The 23,547-nt window shown below is 43.4% G+C and overlaps 2 protein-coding genes and 1 long non-coding RNA gene across 8 annotated transcripts in view; 1 reads left to right on the forward strand and 2 right to left on the reverse strand.

Moving 5' to 3' along the window:
- Nucleotides 1–18: 18 nt before the first annotated feature.
- On the reverse strand, nucleotides 19–2,725 carry LOC122761322. Of its 2 annotated transcripts, XM_044016513.1 has the most exons (6): nucleotides 2,537–2,725; nucleotides 1,198–1,569; nucleotides 868–1,002; nucleotides 626–696; nucleotides 270–504; nucleotides 19–197 (listed from the first exon to the last, which is right to left on the reverse strand). In XM_044016513.1, exons 2-5 carry the CDS (start codon nucleotides 1,394–1,396, stop codon nucleotides 283–285), a joined length of 627 nt encoding a protein of 208 aa, XP_043872448.1. In that variant the 5' UTR covers nucleotides 1,397–1,569; nucleotides 2,537–2,725; the 3' UTR covers nucleotides 19–197; nucleotides 270–282. The 2 variants fall into 2 exon arrangements, with proteins under 2 accessions (XP_043872448.1, XP_043872449.1); XM_044016514.1 differs by having other exon boundaries at nucleotides 868–999; nucleotides 1,198–2,725.
- Nucleotides 2,726–3,436: 711 nt separating this feature from the next.
- On the forward strand, nucleotides 3,437–5,954 carry LOC122761326. The gene is made up of 2 exons (XR_006358542.1): nucleotides 3,437–4,861; nucleotides 5,352–5,954. It is a non-coding gene; the product is annotated as an uncharacterized LOC122761326 (long non-coding RNA).
- The window catches only part of smg7 (SMG7 nonsense mediated mRNA decay factor), a 34,423-nt gene continuing 16,646 nt past the window's right edge, over nucleotides 5,771–23,547 (reverse strand). For 2 of the 5 annotated variants that reach the window (XM_044016519.1, XM_044016517.1), the window contains exons 12-23: nucleotides 14,658–14,742; nucleotides 14,466–14,585; nucleotides 13,972–14,395; nucleotides 13,743–13,884; nucleotides 13,270–13,652; nucleotides 12,691–13,083; nucleotides 11,464–11,613; nucleotides 10,439–10,525; nucleotides 10,149–10,299; nucleotides 9,904–10,074; nucleotides 7,433–7,593; nucleotides 5,771–6,991 (exon numbers count right to left, since the gene is read on the reverse strand). In XM_044016519.1, coding sequence (XP_043872454.1) covers nucleotides 6,878–6,991; nucleotides 7,433–7,593; nucleotides 9,904–10,074; nucleotides 10,149–10,299; nucleotides 10,439–10,525; nucleotides 11,464–11,613; nucleotides 12,691–13,083; nucleotides 13,270–13,652; nucleotides 13,743–13,884; nucleotides 13,972–14,395; nucleotides 14,466–14,585; nucleotides 14,658–14,742 — 2,381 coding nt within the window. In that variant the 3' untranslated portion in view covers nucleotides 5,771–6,877. The remainder of the gene's footprint in view (nucleotides 6,992–7,432; nucleotides 7,594–9,903; nucleotides 10,075–10,148; nucleotides 10,300–10,438; nucleotides 10,526–11,463; nucleotides 11,614–12,690; nucleotides 13,084–13,269; nucleotides 13,653–13,742; nucleotides 13,885–13,971; nucleotides 14,396–14,465; nucleotides 14,586–14,657; nucleotides 14,743–23,547) is intronic. The other 3 variants (XM_044016518.1, XM_044016521.1, XM_044016520.1) reach the window with 3 other exon arrangements.

Raw genomic sequence — 23,547 nt, forward strand, 5'->3', positions numbered from 1 at the left:
CCATGGCATTATTGGCATTATTTAGAATGACTTGGCGGATGTGAAGATATGCTTTGGTGACAAGGCTCCAACGCTCTTTCCTGACTCCATCAATGCGCCTGGGTCCACGATACTCCTCGCAAAGTTGAATAAAAAGTGCCTCACACACACGATTGCAGTCAGGCCACTGTGCTGGGCTTTTCCCTCCTGCAAAGCATCTGCAAAGGTATGGGCAGCATTAGTGTTCATAAAAGACATTATATAATAGTATGTAGCATTGTCATACATACCGCTTTGTACTCTCTACACCAGGTGCAACATTTTTTTTTGTGGCCCTGAATCTCCCTTTGGAGATTGTGTCTTGATAGCGTGGAGGGTAGACTGTTTTTTTTTTGTCATACTCTGACAAACACTCCCATAGGGCAATCTTGACAGGGCAAGACTGTGGTCTTTTAATGTGAATAAGTGTCCCGTCAAGTCCTGGACAGCTTGGAAGCCCTCAATGTTGTCTGGTCCAACAGAGTCCTACATTAAACAAAATAGTGATAAAAAAAGAAAGAAAGTATTTTCAAATATTACGCCTATTTGATTTTATTACAGATGTAACCCGAAAGAAGTTAAAAACATCATCAAAATGTTAACCTACATCATGACTGGTGGAGCATGATGATGTTGAAGGCTGTTCCTCTGCCACACTAGGAGCATCTTGCTGGGGAGCTAATTTAGAACACATTTAAGCAAAGAGCAATTGTTATGATGGATAAAACAAGTATGCACTAACAATGCGTTTTAGACAGCTATGCATCTGTCTTTTAGCAGTTTTAGACTGCTATGCATCTGTCTTTTAAGTATGCAACAGTTTGATTAGGACATGCTTTGACCTCTGACCTTGATGAGTGCAGAGCATTTCCGCATCCTGAGAGGTCTGAGGAGTGTCGGTTTGAAGCTGGGGACCAAGGCTGGGATTAGATCCAGCAGGTCTCCCACTGTCCTCACAAACTGGGGGGCACACAGGTACAGCTGCTATGGGAAGGACACAGATAAACAGTGTAATGAACAGTGTTGTTGCCTCTATAGTGAGACAGCCTCCAATCTAAACATGTTTTATATAAGTCATTATTATTGGAACCTTTACACTTAACAGCAGAATACATTACAAATATGAAAACATCTACAACTCCATGTTACACAGAATCCTTTTTCTAGTTGTATACTTACATGGATGAAACTTTGGTGGCATAAACAGCCTCTTGACAGACTTGTGGATGCTCTGCTGGGACACACCTTTCCCTGTCAACAATGACCGCAGGGAGGATACAGGCACTGAGGATGGTCGCGGTGAGGTGGAGGGCTGTGATGAGGTGGAGGCCTGTGTGGAGGTGGCTGGTTTACGCTGACTTGTGGATCTCGCCTCCATCTTGAACTGAATGGCATAACGTCCCTCCGGATACAGCGAAATATACTTCAGCAAGGCTCTTTTATTGACGAGGTTGAATCAGAGCTTCCTGATTCCTCCGACATTGATGCCACCACATATCCAGCATAGCCCAGCGCATTCTCAGCCCTCTTCCTAAATTTAGGATCCATTCTCTATGGTTGGAAAACAAACAACAGTTAAAATAAGCTTGGTCTGATCTCTTACTGCAAATACATTTATAGAATTTTCACTCAGTCTTCTTCAGTAATGCATAGATGCAAGCATGCATATGTGTGAAAGTAGAAGTAGGCCTATGCATATATGAATGTGTGGGGACATGAATGTATGTTTGTGTATTCACTGTTGCCCATAAAGTTGGAATAAAATATTTGTTACCTCTTCTCATGAAATGACAATGTGATTTATTCTTCATAGATAAAGTGTATATCTATTCAAAACTTTATTGATCAATCTCTTATAAACATATCAGTGAAGATTCAAGCACATATAAATAAAATTAAAAGATCAATGTGTCTGAATACAAAATCATTCCAACTTTAACAGAGCATCTGTCTTAAAAATATATGTTTCTTATATTATATATTATATTTTAAATGCTTTATCTTCTTTCTTAATGTAATAATGCAATTCTTAGCTGTTTGTATACTTTAATACAGAATATAATAAGTTATCATAACACTCAAACTATATTGACTTATCTATACATATCTGTTTTGGCCTCTTTTTGATCTAAATAAGTAATTAAAGCAAATATTACGTTGGTAAACTGTATGATAAGTCGCCAGCCCGTTATTAACAGTGTAGTCGCGTTACACGATTTCCTATGCAAACAAGCATACAGTTGTGACCGTTGTAAGCGTACTGAAGTAAATGACAGTCATTATCGGTAGGTGAAAAAGCTAAAAAAAATGGAGAATTGTCCGTCTGTTAATGTTACAGTCGTTCGTATGTTGTCACTGTCAGCTAGGTTACATGCAACGCAAATAAATGAAACGTTCATCATTAACGTTACCGGGTGTGCTAGCTAACTGGCACCAGAGTATACTTTTATTTGTATAATAAACATATATAACAATGTGATATAAACACTTTGAAACGTTAGAGTGGCACGGAACTTACTGTAAAATGCAGCAAAAGATGACGGTCTGGACGAAATAGCGTCTCTCAAATCTTGGTAGCGATACCGATTGCGATTGGTCAAATCTTGGTAGCCCATGACGAGCGGTGATTGGTTCTCGCAATTCTTGGTAGTGGGGCGCCACCCGATTGGTCAATTCTTGGTAGAATTCTTGGTAGCGAGGAGTGATTTCATTGGCTATCATATGACGGCCGGAGCTCGACTGACAGGTGACATGGGGCTCTTAGGAGCCCCCTGCTCCTAATTCTAGGATGGGTCAAAATGCAGAGAATAAAGTATCTAAAATTAAAAAAAATAAATATATATATATATATACATATATATATATATATATGTGTGTCTGGCCAGATAATGGCCCATGTCAGAACTGGTCTAAGTTAATGTGAGTAAACGTTTACTATACGAATAATCTCCATTGTCCGTCACATTTAGATGATGATGATGACGGCCAGAGTCAGGCTGGCTCAGAGGCTGAAGCAAGTTGCTCGTGCACCTCTAGCTACTCCGTTCACAGAGGCACGGAAGAATAAAATGACCGAATGAATGTCACAAACCAGGCTGTGTTTTTAGTTTTTATGGCACATAAAGCCAAACATTATTTTTTTTGTCTGGACCAATTAATGTGAAAATCAGATAAAGAGAATTAACAAACACATTTGTACTTATTCCCTCACCAAATGAGAATCGATAAGCAATATCGATAATAGAATCAGAATTGTTAAATTCTTATCATTTCCCATCCCTATGTTTCAGTCACAAAGACCTTTCTCAAGACATATCAGGCATAACACAGCACAGTGTTGATTTACAGAGTGATTGCATGTTAGGTCACAGCTGTGTTTGAGTTGTTTTCCATAGTCACATATACAGCAGCTTCCTCAATCAATATTTATTATTTATATTTTAATACATGCACAAAACATGGCCCAAACAGATAGTACACAAAAACCTTTAGACCAGTGCAGGCCTGCACAATAAATCGTTATAAAATCGTGATTCACCCCTGTGCACGATTTAATTTTGAAATTACTTTGACTCTCATTTAATTTTACTGGCCGACTGCATCACAAACGCTTTCTTATGTGAGCGCTCCCAAGTGCTGCAGGTTAACGTTAGGTTCTCACAAAGCTCAGGGTTTCACCCTCAGCCAATGACAAAGCGCCTTTTAGTCACGTGTTTCCCTTGTGGAATGAGCATGGTAGTTCGGAAAGTCTGCAGCATCGTTGAACTGGACTCAAACGTCACCACAAAATGCAATATGATGAAGCCATACAAGGCAAGAGATCCGAAAGTGGTACTGTCAATACCACTTTTTTTTTGTCATGGTTCATGTGTGCAATAAACTTTACACTTTGTGAGGGAAAAAAATCGTGCCAGAGAATGGTGATATCAATTCTAAGCTAAAAAACCATGATTCATATTTTTCCCCGAATCGTGCAGGCCTAGACCAGTGTATAAAGTAAGTTTTTACATGAGGAAACTGCTGTATATGTGACTATGAACCTCCAACAAAGCTATGACCTATGATGACCTACCTATTGAAGCGCTGTGCCACTTCATGAGAAAGGTCTTTATGAATGAAATGTTGATACTTTTTAAATATATTAATTCAATAGTTTATCAGCATAGTATTGTGGTGTGTTTGTGTAAGAATGATACTGATATTCTGATATTCCACCTGCGCCCCCCAGGGATGTGTTCTCTCCCCACTGCTCTTCTCCCTCTACACAACGATGACGAGTCCGCATACAGGCAGGAGGTGGACCAGCCGGTCCACTGGTGCAGTCAGAACCACCTGGAGCTGAACTTGCTCAAGACGGTGGAGATGACAGTGAACTTTAGGAGAAACCCTCCCCTCACCGTCTCACCATCCTCAACAACAGTGTCAACAGTGATGTGCCACAGATTCCTAGAAACCACCCTCTCACGGGATCTGAGGTGGTCCTCACATGCTGATACTGTCAGGAAGAAGGCCCAGCAGAGACTGTACGTCCTGCAGCAACTCAGGAAGTTAAACCATGCCACAGGAGCTGCTGGTCATCTTTTACACTGCCATTGTTCAGTCTGTCCTGTGTACATCCTTCACTGTGTGGTTTGACAAGACAGGACCAGACTGCAATGGATAGTCAGGTCTGCACAGAAGATCATCGGTGCTGACCTTCCCTCAGGTTTTTTGGAGCAGGGAAACATCTAAAACATGCAGCACCAGGAGTGAGAAACTCTGTTCTAGAGGAAGGGCCGATATCCAAAACAGTCTGAAGAAAGGGCTTCTACCTCAAGAAAGGCACTTGGGGACATAAAAACGGGTATGTCATTCTGTTGACTCTGTATCTATGGAATCCTTGACATTTGTTAAGAATTAATGGTGGACACTTTATTTTTTTAATTTATTTTTTATTAAATTAATAGGGAAATTCAGAAATCCCTGGTCCCAACCCAAGAAACTCATCATTGAACACCATTTCTATGACTTCCTTCAAACAATTAATGTCCCTGGAAAATTGGAGTGTCAACGATGTTTAAAATCAGATTCTCCGGGATGAAGGAGGAGAATGGAAGGCAGTTAAATACTTAATGCACAATAAGATAATAGCTACCAAGAGAAATTTATGTCTAATGTAATAGCTTGCACTATGTATCATCAACATTTTGTGACTGAATACTGGGAGTTCACATCATGGATTATCACAGTTATGTGCATAAATACTGGAGCATCAGTGTTAAGTGTAATTAAATAAACTTTGGCTTTGAAACTTAATATGCATTTATTGTTGTCTTTTCTATTTGTGGATATAGGTTATATGAAAATTCTCACACTCAACACACTCTCACCCTGTCACACACACCTGGAGACCCTGAGAGGCCGTGGACCTGGTCCCCGAGAGGACGTGGACCCTGAGAGGACATGGAGAACCTGAGAGGACGTGGAGACCCTGAGAGGACATGGTCCCTGTGCAGAACCAGAGGTGGTTTTAATAGCAGTGTCAGGTCTGGTTGTGTCACTGTGGTCGAGACACAGCGACAAACACTCATACAAAAACTGTTGAATTGTTCGTCAATGGAGAGAAGACAAAGTGCACCTGGACGTGGTCTAAGGTTTTCACCTTCAAACCACTGGGGGGGGGGGCTTATCTGATGGGACACAACATCACAAACGGAATGAAGGCCACATGATCTTATGAAGCAGACAGAGAAAATCAAGATGGAGGCCGTTGTCAGAACAGAATTATCCTTTATTTAAAGGTCAGGACACGCCCACTTACAAACCTCCAACAACTACAGCGCGGTCCTTTAACGTCAAAAAAAACAGGCAACAGAAGAAGTCATCCAGCTCAGAACCAGGACCAGCGTCTCCATCCTCACATTCACCCTTTCATCTGTCGCTTCTTTTTTATTTTCTAATAGATTGTAAATGGAACATGAAAACACCATCACACGTTTATCAAACAACAGGAAATAAAAACACTGCCGTCACTTGCTGCACTCTGATTGGCTCTGACAATGATTGGCTCCGCCCAGTTCCTGCACAGGAATGTCGTCAGAAACTTAAGCCAAAGTGGCGGCACAGGAAGTCAGGGTGCGGAGCCTGTTGAAGCAGATCAATGATGATCAGCTCTCTCTCTCTCTCTCTCAAAAGCTAGATTTGCTACAAACATCACAAATTCTCTTCAAGCTAACGCTACTGTCGCTAACACCAACAGACTTGTCCGTTCTTAGCCCTTCCCTTTTTTGCGTCATCCTTCCTCCGCTCCGCCCTCTCAATCCAGGCGCCACAAAGTCTAACTACATTTTATTTATATATTTATAGAACTGTCCTTCATTCAGCCAATCACAGCCTCCTCCTCCTCTATAAAGAATATGAAGTCTGTTAATATGTCCTCCGCTGAGTCACGTGACCTCCCCCTGAACCCGACCACCACACCGTCCTCGCTTTCTCACAGCGTGGCGGCGGCAGAAATGCTAAAAACTGGCGCTCGTCCGTCAGGCCGCTCAGACGTCCAGGGTGGGGCCATGGTGGGCGGGACCGTGGTGAGCAGGGGCGTGTTCCTCAATGTTTCAGATTTGCGGGGGTTTGAAGAAAACCCGGCAGTGGCCTAACACCACGGGTTGAAGAGATCCCACACCCTCCGGTCCAGGAGGGGCATCACCGCTCCTCGACAGCCGAGGGGGTGGGGTTTGGTGTTTCAGCCTCGTCGGAGGTTGCGTTGCCTCCAAAGCCTCCACCGCCTCTGGCCACTTTAATTTACCGTTTCCTGTGGAGCACGTCAAACTTCGTGTTGGTTTTCCTGGTGGAGGTCGTTTCCACATCCTCGGGCTGACGTTCAGTGAGGCGGGTTCATGGCGCTGTGACCTCGCTGCTGCTTCTGCTTCTGCTGCAGGAGGAGCTGCTCCAGCGCTGACGGGCCAGGCTGCATCATGGAACTGGACCAGATGGACTGGAGACAAGAAGGGGGCGAAGCCAGAGGACAACAACACACACGAGTCAAAATAAAGGCATTGTTTTTTTTTTTGTAGTGACTGTGCTGTGAGCGCCCCCTGTTGGTGAGAACCAGCCTGACTCTCTCACTGTTAGACTGAAGTTTACTCTCCCACACCAAACCTCATAGAGAAAATGAGTGATTTTAACATCACACACACACACACACACTGCTGCCTCCATCACTAAGTTCAAATGTCTCAGTTTGTGACTTCTGCTTTTGAAAAACCACATTTGAGTTAACCTCAGTGACACGAAGTGACCACACCTGATTTTCTCTATGGTCTTTGGTGTGGGAGAATGAGTGGTTCACAACCTTCAGTTTCCTGTGGGAAGAGTGTGTCTAACAGTGAGATAAACTGTCCCTTTAACAAGTGAAGTGAATAGAACGTTGTGACACCTTGAGGCTGTCGAGCAGCACAGTGGAGGACGACTCCTCCATCGGAGACTCCTGATTGGTCCAGGAGCTGCCGCCTGGTCCAGTCTGGTGCCAGCTGGTGTCGGACGCAGCAGTGGAGGCCGTGGCCGGCAGATAATCCAGACCGAAGCCACTGACCGCACCTGGAACACACAGACGTTCACTGTGGTCATCAACCATTAACTAAGGGAGTTTTTTTAGAGTTTGGGTTTGTGTGTCCTCCATGACTTTGTCCACGTACAGAGACCAGGCATGTTGTGATTTGGCGCTATACAAGTAGACATAAGAAATAAAAATAGAATTGAATTTGTGTCGCCTTACAACTGCAAACAGCATACACAGTTTTTATTAATAAACCCAAGCTACATGTAAATATTTCCTGGTTTAATAAATTTTAGATGATTTTGAGATGATTAGATTACATAAGAATTGCTGATGTTCATTAAGTGTACTGTGACCAGAGCCGGATTAACGCAAAGGCAAACTAGGCACGTGCCTTGGGCCCGATTGGCAGGGGGCCCAGACAGAGGGACAATCAAAACCTAAAAATGACTTGGTCCCCGTTTCAGAAACGTGACCAAAATTTTTAGTCACGTTTCAGTCATTTCTATAGTTAAACGCTTATTAGTTTTAGTCTAAAACTAATAAGTTTTAGTCCAAAAGACTGAAACTAAGACTAAATCTAGAATGGCTTCCAAAAACAACACTGCACAGTACACCATCTAGAGAAACATCCAGACCAGTGGAGAAAACTGCTGAACAGTCCAGACCAGGAGCTGAGCTGCTGAGTGTTGAATACCAGAAAATGGAAGAGAGGTGATGCTTGTCCATGAAAATAAACCTCTTTACCACTACAGCACAGTTTCTCTTACTGCAAATTTTATTGGTCTTTGTATATTTGACTACTTATTAAACTATTCAATTTAATCAACACATTTAATTAAGATTTTCTGCAAAATGCAATTGCTTACAACATTTATCTTATTTGCTCCATTTACATAGCAATGCTGACACCTATTGGTGATTTACTGGTACTACTGCCTTAACAATGACACTTGCAATGGATAAGATAAGGATCATTTAATAGAGCCTTGTAGTAACGTATAAATACGGTAATAAAAATAGACTGTTTAATATACGACACATGACTTATTTTGGCACACAAAGAACCATCTCGTAACCAAAGACTACGCTATGTAAAATGTGAATTAACTTTTATTAGTAACTTTGGTAAGTTTCAGTTTTCAATTTATAAATAACATCGATGGAGGGGGGCCCAAAAAATATAGTCTGCCTAGTATAGTCCATTTATTTAATTCGGCTCTGACTGTGACAAACTTACAGTAGCGTTGTTTTCATTAAAAACAAATGTTATAAAGGCATAAATGCCTAGTTATCTAAAGTGGATGTAGTTATGTTCACTGTTTCATTTGCATTGTATATCTCTTTTTTGAAAAGGAGTATTATATATAATAATTTTAGTGAAATCTGGTTTAAGCTTTCAGTAAATTACATGAACAATGTTATTGTGGCATACATGACTATTTTTCTAAAGAGGACTGCCCACTGTTAGTTCATTTACAATATCCCTTTTAAGAAAAGGAGCGTTAAACTGTAATTTAGCATGCAAGCATTTAGCAAGTATTACATTTCTATTCCTGTTTTTTATTTATTGTATCAGTCTAAATTTTTTAGACTATATTTTCTTTCTACACCAAATCTTGTCATGGTGTTGTTCAGTATGTTCAGTCTTTTGCTTACATCATTTTGGTAAAAAAATAAAATTGTTGCTTTTGGTGCAGAAGACTGCGTAGAAGTCCTTTTTTCTATTCGATTAACTACTCAGGAATCGATAAGAGAATTGATAAGGAATTGGATTTATAGGCAGAATTGACGATGGCATTGATATTGATAAAAACCTATCAATTCCCACCCCTACTTGTAACTAACATTTGCTAACAGATGAAAAATGAATGTGTCGTAGACTTTTGTAGGAAATAAAGTGGTGAGTGTGATTACACACAACTTTCTGAGCTTCTGACCGTTGAGTGAATGCAGCTTTAACTCATTCACACTGTTCAGAAACCATCTTTAATCTGGGATTAAACCGGTTTGAATCTGGGATAAAATTTATTTAAATTGGTTTGATTCTGGGATTAAACTGGATTAAATCTGGGGTTAAACTGGTTTAAATTGGTTTGACTCTGGGATTAAACTGGTTTAAATCTGGGGTTAAACTGGGACTGAACCGGTTTATATATTATTTTAATTTTTAGAATCTTAAATTAGATCATAATTATTCAGAATGTCCTGGATCAACCTTGTGGTGTGTCAAAATAAATGACTAGCACTATATGTGGTTGATGATCCAGATAATGAACCACTTATAACTGTGAACTCTCTGGAACCGCCCGCAACCCCCAATCCCCTACCCCCCCTTCCCCACCCCTCACCGGTCTTGTCGGCCTTCCAGCGGTCCATCACCCTGCGGTCGCGGCTGTCCGGCGTGCCGATGGGTCCAAAGTTAGAGAAGGGCGTGGCTCCGTGGTTGTGTGTGGGCGGGGACGATGGCAGGCTGCTGGGGTTCGAGGAGTGAGGGGATTGGCTGGCTGGGGTGGAGTGATCTGCCAATGAGAGTGCAACTCACATCAGAGACATGTGACAGACATGAGCTTGTGTCATGTGACTACACACACACCTGAGCTGGCGGGGAGAGAGGGTGACCACGGAGTCCCTTCAAACAAAGAGTAGAGCGACGGCTCCTGGTGCATCATGGGAACTTCGGGCTTGGCACTGGGCGGCAGGTTCTTACCGTATGCCTGACTGAAGATGCTGTTTTGGTTGTACTCCTACAAACACACACACACACACACACTATTCATGTGTCCACACAGACACTCTGCCCTCTGGTGGACAAACACTGTCACTGCCACGCCCACATCTTCACTTCCCACAGAACTGCACTGGAACCGCCCACTTTACTCTCACCTGCATGGGGAACCCAGACATGGGCAAGAGGGAAGAGGATTGACCTACGACCTCGGGACCACTGTCCATCCTCGTCTGGTTGGACAGCTGCAGAGACAGAAGACAGACAGGATGTGGACAGACAGATGGACAAGAGTTTCACAGTAAAAGCATCATGAAGGTTAAAGTGTCTATGTGTTGGGCTGAGACATGGTGTTAGCAAAGTGTGACGTCAGGGGTCAGGGGTCATGGGGGTGGTGTGGGGCAGTTGCTGGGCTATATCTCCATATTTTAATATCATACACACACACCGCACTTTTTCCTCAGCACTTTTTCCTCAGTTTTACACAAACGCCTCACGACAGACGCTCGCTGTGGCTGTCTCCCTCTCTTGTTGTTGCCTCACACATGACACCGGCTTTGAGTGTGACCAGCTGATGACTGGCTGTTCTGTCTTATGTCCCGCCTCTCTTGGTGTGTTAGATTTATGGTTCAGCTCGTGCTGAGGAGGCGGGAACTAGCTGGAGTTTTCTGTAGTAACACTACAGAGTTTTAACTTATTTTCCGTTACTGTCAGTCACTTTTGGACATATGGAATCCCGAAGTAGTCAATATTGATAATAAAATATAAGACATTATTTAATTATCATATCAACAAGCTGTGTTAAATAATTGAGAAAATTGTTCAAACCCAATGAAGCATTCATTTTCACAGATTTTATTAGTCATGGTTGTTAAGTCCGTTTTTATTTCTGTTAAAATTGTAACAGTATTTTTGAATTAACGACTGTATATTATTGTCATGCAGGAAAGAGATTTGTTTCATTTTTATTTCAGTGACCACTGACATTTAGCATGTGGCTTAAATTTATAAAGGACTGTTTGTTTATTTTTCAAAGGGTTTGCCACTGGAAAACATTTGATCTAATATGCTATAATGCTTTGGGGAACAGAAAAAATATCCAGATATGACTTTTAGTCCATATCGCCCAGCCCTAGTGTATGTGGGGGTGTGTGGCTTGTATGTGGAGGGAGGGGCTACATACAAATATATTTGGTCCAGGAGCAGAGCTAAGAGGAGCAGCCATGGCCTGGAAGAAATCAGGAGGCTTAGAAAAGACGAGCTCGTCCTCCTCCTCAAAATCTGCTAGAGTTTTTAACAGGTCAGGAGGGAGAAGAGGCGAGCTCTTGTTGTCCTAGTGAGAGGAGAAGCAGGCAGAAGGAGGAGGAGGAGAGGAGAGTAAAGAAACAGAAGAAGAGAAAAATAAAAGTAAGGCTATAAACGACAGAGAAGCCCGGAAACAGAGGACAGATGCAGAGAGCAGGAGCTGCAGCGACAACATCACTGTCTGCACTTCCACCTGCAGCCTGAAGGTGGTGCTGTGGTTCACTTTTAATCATCTGTGTACTCAAGTCCACAATTCCCTACTTTACTTAGTTATTTACATTATTTTTTATATATATTATCATATATATACACACATATATGCACATATATACACATATATGTATCATATGCTTTTACTCCTCTGACTCTTATTAATATAAATATATTATATATATATATATACACACACACATATATACATATATATACACACACACACATATATATATATGTATCATATACTTTTACTCCTCTGACTCTTGACTACTCGTGACTACCAAATCAAATCAAAAGAAGAAGAGTTGCTATTATGGTCTGTATTCATGAGCTTTTCTCGTCGTGATGAGCTGCTTCACGCTACAGTTTTCACACATACAGACGAGCAGTACATTTTAAATCAGAAAATGACTTTTGATACTTTGTAAACGTCATAAACTTTAAGACTTTTACTTCAGTTATTTTATAAAAAAAAAGTGACCTCAACTTCTCCCAAACTCAAGATAGTTGTACTTTTAATCTCTTATCAAACATGATAATCGGCAATAATATGCCGGATTATGCCGATGACACCAGCAACTACTGACAAAAAAGTTTTGTCCCTGATCAGCCTCCATACTTGATCCTGACAGATAGAACCGGTCCACGAGAAGAGCTTATTCGTCATATGGGAGGATCTTTGTTTGACGACATCTGATCATTTTCACGTAGACATTGGCTGATAATGATGCTGTTCATCTCTAGTTTAAAGCAACTCAAACGTCTGAAGCAGAAAACTACGACTGAGTGAAGTGAAATGTGTCCTTCTCTTCACTGTAACTCTTAAGACGACTCAAAAACTATCAATCGACTCCGCCTCACTCCCTATGTCAGCCACCTCCTCCCTCACCTCATACTGCTGTCCCCGGGGCCCAGTGGGCGGGGCATCCTGCTCCGAGCACATCCCGCCCAGCGGCCTCTTCATCCTGTCGGCCATGACAGCGAGGCCGTCGCCCATCCTGTAGGACGGCTCCCAGTAGAAGTCCTGCATCTTCACGTCAGCGTACTTGATCTTCTTGTCCATGTTGGAGAGCGGAGGAGGCGGCTGGTGCTCGTACAGTTTCAGAGGATCCTGTGCTGCCATATAGAAGGTCTGCTGCTGCTGCTGCTGCTGCTGCTGCTGCTGCTGCTGCTGCTGCTGCTGCTGCTGCTGCTGCTGCTGCTGCTGCTTCATGGACACTGGGATGGGGCTGAGCTTCTGCAGAGCTGCCTGAGCCTGACTCCAGTCCTGGACTTGCATGTACTGAGAGTCCAGATGGAAACACATATGACATGAGGACTAGTTTGTGCAACATTCATTCATTCATTCACATCATGCATTCACCTGTCCATCAGCTTTTCTTTGCCTAAATCATGTTGACTGAGAAAAGAATGAACAGATGAATAGATGAGTCATGGTCCAGTGTAGAACAGAAGCATGAGGTCTGACCTGCTGCAGGGCCGGGAGGTGAGGTGGACTCTTCCCCATCCCCACCTGCTGCTGCTGCACTGGTTTGGTCGGAGACTGCACTGACTGCTGCAAAGGCTGCTGGGAAGAGGGCTGAGACTGCGGCTGCTGACTCTGGGAGGGGCTTTGGCTCATGCCACCCGAAGACCCCGGACCTGGACCCAGACCCGGCCCGGAGGGCCTCTGTTGACTATAGGGAATGTGGGACTGCTTCCCGGCCTGCACCTGTGTGCTGGCCTGGGCATGGACGGCCGGCTGGAGGAAAGGTCCAGGGACGGACACTCCGGTGGAGAAGGTGAAGCCTGGATTCACCTGGAGCCCCGGGAACGCCACAGCAGGAGGAATCACATACGCTGGAGGGAAACCTGCAGGAGAGCCAATCAAGAGCCAGCATTTTACACATGTATGTCTGTTTGTGTGTGTGTGTGTGTGTGTGTGTGTGTGTGTGTGTGTACCTGGTCTGCTGGGCAGTGGGGGAAAGGCTCCAGGATGATGGATGGGGATAAACTGTGATGAGCAGGTGGTTTGAGTTTGAGTGACAGGCATCTTCTTGGCCTCAGACACCGGAGTCTTCCTCAGCTCGGTCTGAGCCTTCACCTGAACCACAGGAAACAGTGACACCTGGTGTTCAGCTGCTTCCACACTCACAGCCTCAGCATGTATGTGAACTTCGCTCGTCTCTACCTGTTTTCCTGCGTCGCTGGTTTTCTCATGAGCGCCCTTCTTCGGATCGCTCTTCCTCTTCCCGTCTCTCTTCGGCTCTGCTTTCCCAGCCGCGCCATTGCCTTTGGTGAAGTCCCGGCGCTCTTTGACGCCGTCTTTCTGAAGGTGGCTCCGCGTCATCTCCCGGCTCTGCTCTCGAGGTTTGATGTTCTCCTTGAAGGTGACGACGGGTCTGTCGCTGCTGTCGGGCCACGAGTTCTGCGTCTTCCCCACCGACAGCACCGACTTCAGACCGGAGTTCCCGCCGTCGCTGGGCGTCTGTTCGCCATTGGACGACTCCTGCAGCACCGGCATCTCCTTCTCCTGCGGCTCCTCGATGGCCTGCTCAGGAATGTCGGTGATAAAGAGGAGGAGGCCGTCCTCAATGACTCTGTACTGAATCAGGCTGTAGAGAGAAGAAAGGAGGCTGTCAGGTACACCCACACACACAGACACAGCTGCATGTTGACACTCACCATGGCTGGTTGTCCGCCACCCATTTACCCAGACTGATGAGTCTCTGGTGTCGGGCGTGGACCAGCGGGCCTGCTCTGTCCACCAGGATGCTCTGATGACCTTTGGTGAAGTCCAGAGACCTAAAACAGCAGCAGACATGAGCATGTGTACACACGCACACACGTACACACAGTGATGGAGCAGGTTTGTACCTCAGAGCAGGTCGGAGAGCCAAGAATCCCTGGAGCTCAAACTCCTCAGGCAGCGGTGTAACTGTGGAGGAAACAAACACACATACTGAGCACGCACACACGCACACACGCACGCACGCACGCACGCACACACACAAACACACACATTGTATCCACTTAACAAAAGACTAAAAAATGTGACTCAGTTTAACTTTGTACGATGTTTTCATCACATGATCACGTCTTCATCTCACTGTTACACAGGAAACTGAAGTGTGTTGTTTGTTTCACTGAAGAAAGATTGATCATCTAATGAACACAGAAGGTCAGATTTTGGCAAGACAAAAGTTTTGTCCCCTACAGAGAGTAATGTGAAAAACAAAAACAACTTCAAATACAACAATATGTTGCATAACATCAGTGAATTAAGTAGTGGTGCTGTGAGATCCATATTTAAAGGAGACATATTATACCCTATTTCTCCAAGTTAAAATAGTTCCCTGGTGTCCTAATGAACATGTCTGTAACATGCTTTGGTCAAAATACCATAAGGATGATTCACCATAGCAGTTCAATAACCCTGCCAAAACCGCCCCTTTCAGAACTCTCAGTTTTGTGCCTGGTCCCTTTATATGCAAATGAGACACAGGCAAACAAACACCCACTTCTTCTAGGGGGTTTCTGATTTGTCTTTTTTACAGCGCTCACTCGCTCAGCTCCTGTTCCCTCTGTTCCATTTCTCTCCCCCTCCCTCCACTAGTTCTCTGACAATATCAACATGGCAGCATGTGACTGTATCAGACTGAGTCTGTGCTCCGGTCATGGAGGACGTACTGAACAAATATTTTTGTGGAAAGAATGGTCAGAATGGTCAGTTATGAGCTCTATGTGACCTTTTCTTAAAAATGTGTGTTTTTGTACGTCGGTGAAATACGGTCGCTGACTAAATATGGCAACCGCTGGCCACAGTCTGATGCAAAGACGTGCGAACACACGTTTGCTGACTTTATCCGGCACATTAGCTTCATATATAAAATCCTCTGAGGCTGGAAGTTTGTGTAAAACACTGTGCTCCACTGTGCAGCCACAAACAGCACACGTGTCCCTCCGCGTTGACATAATACAGCTCTTCCTCCCTCGCCTGCACTCTCACATTTTATAGGGACAAGGTGGAGCTAAGGTGGAGCTCTCGAGGTAAACTTACTGGTGGGATGGTAACATTTGTGGTGAAATGCGCATGCTGCCGTCATAAGCACAGGGAATTCAACATTGCGTGTTTTATCACCTATACTTACACGAAGGGGGACAACGAAAACATGACTGAGCATTCTTTTTCCAGACTTTAGCAACTGGTAGGGCCTCCATAGTCCCAAATATAAGTATTGAAATGGTTAAAAAGTTGATTTTGCTTTTTTCCTTTAATATCTTGTATGACTTCCATGAGCTTGAAGGACTGCATCCATGCGGTTCGATTCATATAAACATTCATTCAAAACTCACGGATTGGATCGTTCCACGGATCAGAGTCACAGATCGGATAATTTTTCGGATCAGCAAAAAAAGTCTGGCACAATCTTTTCGCTGAAGTGGGTACGCGACGGCACACCGTCGTAACGTGGCTCAAGCACTTTCAGCATGTGTTAAAAGCTCTCGTTTAGCACAACCGAATATGGCCTCATGTCTGCACCTATAAACACACCGATAGTGTTTGTGATGGCTTTAGCCCGGTCTGATTTTGCAACAAGGGGCTGCTTAAATGCCGCGGTGATAAGCGACGCCAGCGACAGTCAGGTGTTTTCCCGGGGCCAGAGCGGGCGACATAGAGTCTTATCTGAAACTGCTGGCTACAGATAATCGTAAATTCAGTAAAGTTATTATTCACGTCGGCAGTAATGACACCCGATTACGCCAATCGCAGGTCTAATCGCTAAAGTTAATGTTAAGTCTGTGTGTAGGTATGCACAATCTATGTCTGACAGCGTAATCTTCTCTGGTCCTTTGCCCAATGTAACCAGTGATGACATGTATAGCCGCATGTCGTCATTCAATCGCTGTCTGTCGAGGTGGTGTCCAGAAAACAGCATTGGGTTTTTAGATAACTGGCAAAACTTCTGGGGGAAACCTGGTCTCATGAGGAGAGACGGCGTCCATCCCACTTTGGATGGAGCAGCTCTCTTATCTAGCAGCTTAGGGCATTTTATTAGAAACCCATGACAATCCAGAGTTGAGACCAGGACACAGAGTTGCAGTCTTTCATGCTTCTCTGTGCTTCTTTTCGAGCAGTCACCTATTAAAAACCCCATAGAGACTGTGTCTGTCCCTCGACCTACTAAAGTAAAAACTAAAGTAAATAAAGTAAATAAACCAATAACAAACAGAAGAGGAGTTAGACATTCTAACTTAATAAAGATTAATACCAACAATAAAACAGAGTCAAATAATACCACTTTCAAATGTGGACTATTAAATATAAGGTCTCTCTCCTCAAAATCTGTTTTAATAAATGATCTTATCTCTGACAATTGTATTGATTTATTCTGTGTAACTGAAACTTGGTTACATGAAGACGATTACGTCAGTCTAAATGAATCAACTCCACCCACTCATGCTAATACCCATATTCCTAGAAGCTCAGGCCGAGGAGGAGGAGTAGCAGCCATTTTTAATACTAGATTATTAATCAATCCCAAGCCCAAACCAGGATATTCATCGTTCGAAAGCCTTATTCTTAATCTATCTCATCCTAGTTGTAAATCACAGAAACCAATTATAATAGTCACAGTTTATCGTCCACCTGCACCTTATTCAGAGTTCCTATCAGAGTTCTCTGAGTTCTTATCTGAGTTGGTGCTTAAAACAGATCAAATCATAATTGTAGGGGATTTCAACATCCATGTAGATGTTGACCGTGATAGTCTTAGCTGCGCATTTAACTCGCTGTTGGAATCAATAGGTTTTATTCAACACGTTAATGAACCAACTCATTGCCTTAATCACACCCTCGACCTTGTTTTAACTTATGGTATTGATATTGATAATTTAAACATAGTTCCTCAAAACCCTCTCCTTACTGATCATTATTTACTCACATTTAACTGTTCAATAATGAACTACAATAACATAAATAAGAAATACAGCTACAGCTGGTGCCTGTCTGATAATAATATTAATACATTCAAAGAGACAGTGCAACCTTTATTTAACTCGGTGCCATATGTCAGTACATCTGAAGGTACCTTTTGTGATTTTACTCCCGCCCTCATAGATAACCTTGTTGATAGTACAGCAGCCTCACTGTGTACTACATTAGATCGTGTTGCCCCTCTGAAAAGGAAAGTGGTGAATCAGATGAAACGAGCACCATGGTTTAACTCCAATACTCGTGCTCTTAAACAGACGTTACGTAGATTAGAAAGAAAATGGCGTTCCAGTAACCTAGAGGAACTTCATATAGCCTGGAAAGATGGTTTTGTAGCTTACAAAAAAGTCCTACACAAAGCTAGAGTTGCCTATTATTCTTCTCTAATTAAAGAAAATAAGAATAATCATAGATTTCTTTTCAGCACTGTAGCCAGGCTGACACAGAGCCACAGCTCCACTGAACCATCTATTCCTTTAACACTGAGCAGTGATGACTTTATGAACTTTTTTGTGAATAAAATAACATCAATTAGAAAAAAAATTGATAATTTCCTCCCTCATATTGGGACTGACTCATCTTTTAGCACAAGAGCTTTAGAAGCACCAGGTGCACAGTTAGACAGTTTCTCCCCTATAGATCTCCCTGAGTTAACATCATTAGTTTCATCATCTAAGCCGTCAACATGTCAGTTAGATCCTATCCCCACCAAACTGTTTAAAGATGTCAGTCAGTCAGTCATCATCTAACCGCTTTATCCTCCACCAGAGGGTCGCGGGGGGTGCTGTGCCAATCTCAGCTACATCGGGCGATAGGCGGGGTACACCCTGGACAGTTCGCCAGTCCATCGCAGGGCCACACACAACTAGAGACAAACAACCATTCACTCTCACACTCACTCCTATGGTCAATTTAGAGTGTCCAATTTACCTAATCCCCACATTGCATGTTTTTGGACTGTGGGAAGAAGCCGGAGAACCCGGAGAGAACCCACGCACACACGGGGAGAACATGCAAACTCCATGCAGAAAGGCCCTTGTTCCAACCGGGGCTCAAACCCAGGTCTTCTCGCTGCAAGGCGAGAGTGCTAACCACTACACCACCGTGATGTGTTTCCTTTAATTAACAACTCTATATTAACTCAAATTAATCTATCCTTATTAACTGGATATGTGCCCCAAACGTTTAAAGTAGCAGTTATTAAACCCCTTCTAAAAAAAGCAACCCTTGACCCAGATATTTTAGCTAATTACCTACCTATATCTAATCTTCCCTTTGTCTCTAAAATCTTAGAAAAAGCAGTTGCTAATCAATTATGTGAATATCTGCGCATTAATGGCCTGTTTGAAGATTTTCAGTCAGGTTTTAGATTAAACCATAGCACAGAAACAGCACTAGTTAAAGTTAGTAATGATCTTCTCTTGGCGTCAGATAATGGTCTAGTTTCTTTACTTGTCCTGTTAGATCTTAGTGCTGCATTTGACACCATTGATCATGATATTCTACTGCAGAGATTGGAGCAGACTCTTGGTATCACAGGTGCTGCCCTCTGCTGGTTTAAATCATACTTATCTAATAGATTCCTGTTTGTTCACGTTAATGATAAAGCCTCACTACAAACAAAAGTTAATTGTGGAGTTCCACAAGGCTCAGTGCTTGGGCCTATACTTTTTACCTTATATATGCTTCCTCTAGGGAACATTATTAGAAAGCATAACATACATTTTCATTCTTATGCAGATGACACACAGCTATATCTATCGATGAGGCCGGATGAAATAAATCAGGTTGTTCAACTCCAGGAATGTCTCAGAGACATTAAGTCCTGGATGACCTGTAACTTTCTACTTTTAAACTCAGAAAAAACTGAGGTCATTATACTCGGCCCTAAACACCTCAGAGAAAAACTTTCTGACCACATTGTCACTTTAGATGACATCACCCTGGCTTCCAGTTCCACTGTGAGGAACCTTGGAGTTACTTTTGACCAGGAAATGTCTTTTGATTCACACATAAAACTAATTTCCAGAACAGCCTTCTTCCACCTGTGGAACATTATGAAAATTAGAAACATTCTGTCTTTACAGGATGCTGAAAAACTAGTTCATGCTTTTGTTACATCTAGATTAGATTACTGTAACTCCTTATTAGCAGGATGTTCTAACAAGTCTGTTAGAATCCTTCAGTTAATTCAAAATGCTGCAGCACGAGTTCTGACAGGAACTAGAAAGAGAGACCATATAACTCCAGTGTTAGCTTCTCTACACTGGCTCCCCATACAGTTTAGAATTAAATTTAAAATCCTGCTCCTCACGTACAAAGCACTTAATGGTCAGGCCCCTTCATACCTGAAAGACCTAGTCTTACCCTATCACCCTAATAGACCACTTAGGTCACAAAATACAGGTTTACTTGTGGTTCCCAGAGTCTGTAAGAGTAGAATGGGAGGCAGAGCCTTTAGCTACCAGGCTCCTCTCCTGTGGAACCAGCTTCCAATGATAGTTCGGGAGGCAGACACTCTCTGTATTTAAAGTTAAACTTAAAACTTTCCTTTTTGATAAAGCTTATAGTTAGAGCTGGTTCAGGGAAACCTAAACCATCTCTTAGTTATGCTGCTATAGAACTAATCTGCTGGGGGATTTTCCTGTGGTACACGCACATTCACTCTCTCACACTCAGCATTTGATTATGACTTTTTATATGTCATTAACCTTGTCTCTTTCTCTCCCTAGTTTGTGTCTTTCCTTCCTTCCCTCTCTCTCTCTCTCTCTCTGTATTCTCATCATGCAGGTTGTAGGATCAAGATCCAGTTTCCCAAGGCTACGCTCATCGTCACCATTATTATTATTTTGTAATTAAAAAGTCGATATCAGTAACTGTATAAACTTGTAACCTGATACAGTTGTTGTGTATCTGCTGCTGGTCTCCCTCTCTCTTCTGTCTCTCCCTCATCTCCCTCTTGTCCTTTCTTTCCCCCCATTTTCTGTCCCCCACCTCTCCACTGTCCCCCATTTTTCCTTTCACCCCAACCGGTAGAGGCAGATGACCGCACATCTCTGAGCCTGGTTCTGTCAGAGATTTCTTCCTGTTAAGAGGGAGTTTTTTCTCTCCACTGATGCCTAGTGCTTGCTCATTGTGTGAACTGTTGGGGTTCTCTGCTCTCTTTGATGTTGTCTATGTACAGTGCCTTGAGATAATGTATGTTATGATTTGGCGCTATACAAATAAAATTGAATTGAATTGAATTGAATTGAATTGAATAAGCGGTTGTTGAGCAGCCTTCGTTTTCAGTCCTGTCAGTGAACCATCGGGGTGATGTTGCTTCAAATGCGTGGCCATGCTTGATGTGTTTCCACTGTCATATGGCTTTCTTGTGCCACAGTGCCTACACACCGTCACGGTTTTATCCACTAACCTCTTTCCTTCATCATTATATTTGACAGGGAAGCCAAAATGCTCCCATACAGGGGATTTAAATAACACGGGGCGTTCAAGCTACTCTGTTCCTCCGCTTGCCATGACCACACTGTGTGTGGACTGAACATGCGCACAACTTTTTTTTTTTCATAATTCAATCCGCGGATCACGTGTGTGCCAAACCAAAGATATTGATCCGAACGGATCAATGATGATCCGTTGCACCCCTACTTACATGCCTCCCAGAGTCCATCAAGATTCTTTGGTTTCGTCTTCCATGCTTCCTCTTTCATTCTACCCCAAACATGCTCAATGATGTTCATGTCTGGTGACTGGGCTGCCAGTCCTGGAGCACCTTGATCTTCTACGCCTTGAGGAACTTTGATGTAGAGATGGAAGTATGCGATGGGGCACCATCCTGCTGAAAAATTTGACCCCTTTTATGTTTGGGAATGTAAGAGGTAGCTAATACTTCTTGATATTGTAGGCTATTGATATTGCCTTCCACCCTGCAAATCTTTTGTTTAGTGCTGGTTTCTGGGCACTGATTCGACCATGGAGGCCATTTTGAGACAGAATTCTACAAACTGTTCTGGTTGACACAAGGACTTGAGGTGACCAGGCCTGGTGGAGCTCTGCTGCAGTGGAAAAGGGGCTGGCCTTGGATTTTCAAGCCAACAAACAGTCCACCCGTGCAGTTGTCTTGAGGGGTGTGCCGGACCTGGGCTTATCAAAAACAACTCCAGTCTCTTCAAATCTTTTTCTTATTCTTTGTACTTGATGGTGAGACACATTGAAGGTGTCAGCCACCTCAGCAGTGGATCTGGTCTTCAGCCTCTTGATAATCAACGCTTTGGTCTCAGGGTGAATCTTAGGCATGTTGTCAGAGGTCAAGTTGCAGGTTCTTTTTATACACACCCACTAATTGATTGATCAATTATTGATCACAGGTGAGGCTGTAATCTAGGATTGGGTGCATCATATGACAAGGCAACAAGACTTTTGTCTTTGCAAAAACTGACTCAGTGGGCTTTACCAAGCTGTGAACGTTAGAATGCTTTTCAGCAGTTTCGTTTGGCACCAAAACATTATTTCAAAAGCTGTTGGGATTGAAATTAGCCATTTCTTGTAAAAAAAAATTAATTAGACATATATTTGAGGGGCACTTAAGGTCAGCTTGTACCCAAGCGACAAGACTTTTGTCAGGGACTGTATTTCAAATGCCAAATTCATTAAAATAAGACATTTGGGACTTCCGGTGATGCCATGTTTTGAGACACAAGCACGGAGTGAGGGCTCCCCTGGAAATCAGTGGTGTTTTGCTGTTTGTAGAATTATGAGACATTTTAATTGAAAGAGGGTGACCCCAAATTACTGCAGACTAACATGAGCATGGTCAGAGACACACAGAACGCAGTGAAACAGCAAAAACAGCAAGAAGAAGCGAAAGGAAAAAAAGGGACTCCATCTTCCCCGAGTGAGGCGCGTGGAAAGGCGGGCGAAATGAACATGGAGCAGATTCTCGTGGAGTTAAGAGAGTTGAGGAAAGAAAATAAGGAGTCGTTTGCAGACACTAAGGCCTCGTTATCCAGACTGGAAGTGTCGGTCACGGACTTGAACCAGAGGATGGAGAAATTAGAACAGAGAACCGAGGAGGCAGAGACGAGAGTCTGCGTGGCGGAGGACACCGGTCAGCGTCATGGGAGGATGCTGCGGCACCTGTTGAAACGCGAGGCGGCTCTGACAAGTATGTGTGATGATTTGCAGAACCGAATGCGCCGCAACAATTTGAGAATTTATCAAGTCCCTGAAGAAAGTGAGAAAGATGACATGGCTGGTTTTGTGAAGAACTTAATTGAGACTGCGCTACAACTCCCGCCCGAGGTAAATATAAAGATTGAGAGGGCACACAGATTGCTGGGTCTAAAGCCTGCCAGATCAGCGCCTCCACGCTCCATTATTGTGAGGTTTCTGGACTACACAGTAAGGGAAGCAGTGCTGCGGCAAGCATGGGCCCAAATACATGTTAAGTTTCAAGGAGAAATTATTTACTTCGACCAGGATTACTCTCCAGAAGTGCAGAGGAAGAGAGCACGGGTCCGTGGAGTGATTAAGCAACTGAAGGAGAAAAGGATCCAGGCCAAGTGCCGCTTTCCGGCACAGCTCAGAGTCAACTTGGAGTCGGGAGTGAAAACTTTCCCTACTTTGGTGTAGGCTGTGCCAACATTGACGGAGTTGGGCATAACGGTGCAGGTGAGCGAGAGAGAGAGGCTGGAATGGGAGCTCTCAAGGGAGACATGGCAAAGACAGGACGGAGGGAGGAGAGAAAGAAAGGACACTGTCACTGTCTGCCGC

This window comes from Solea senegalensis, unplaced genomic scaffold (genome assembly GCF_019176455.1).
Source record: "Solea senegalensis isolate Sse05_10M unplaced genomic scaffold, IFAPA_SoseM_1 scf7180000014572, whole genome shotgun sequence".
Taxonomy (NCBI): domain Eukaryota; kingdom Metazoa; phylum Chordata; class Actinopteri; order Pleuronectiformes; family Soleidae; genus Solea; species Solea senegalensis.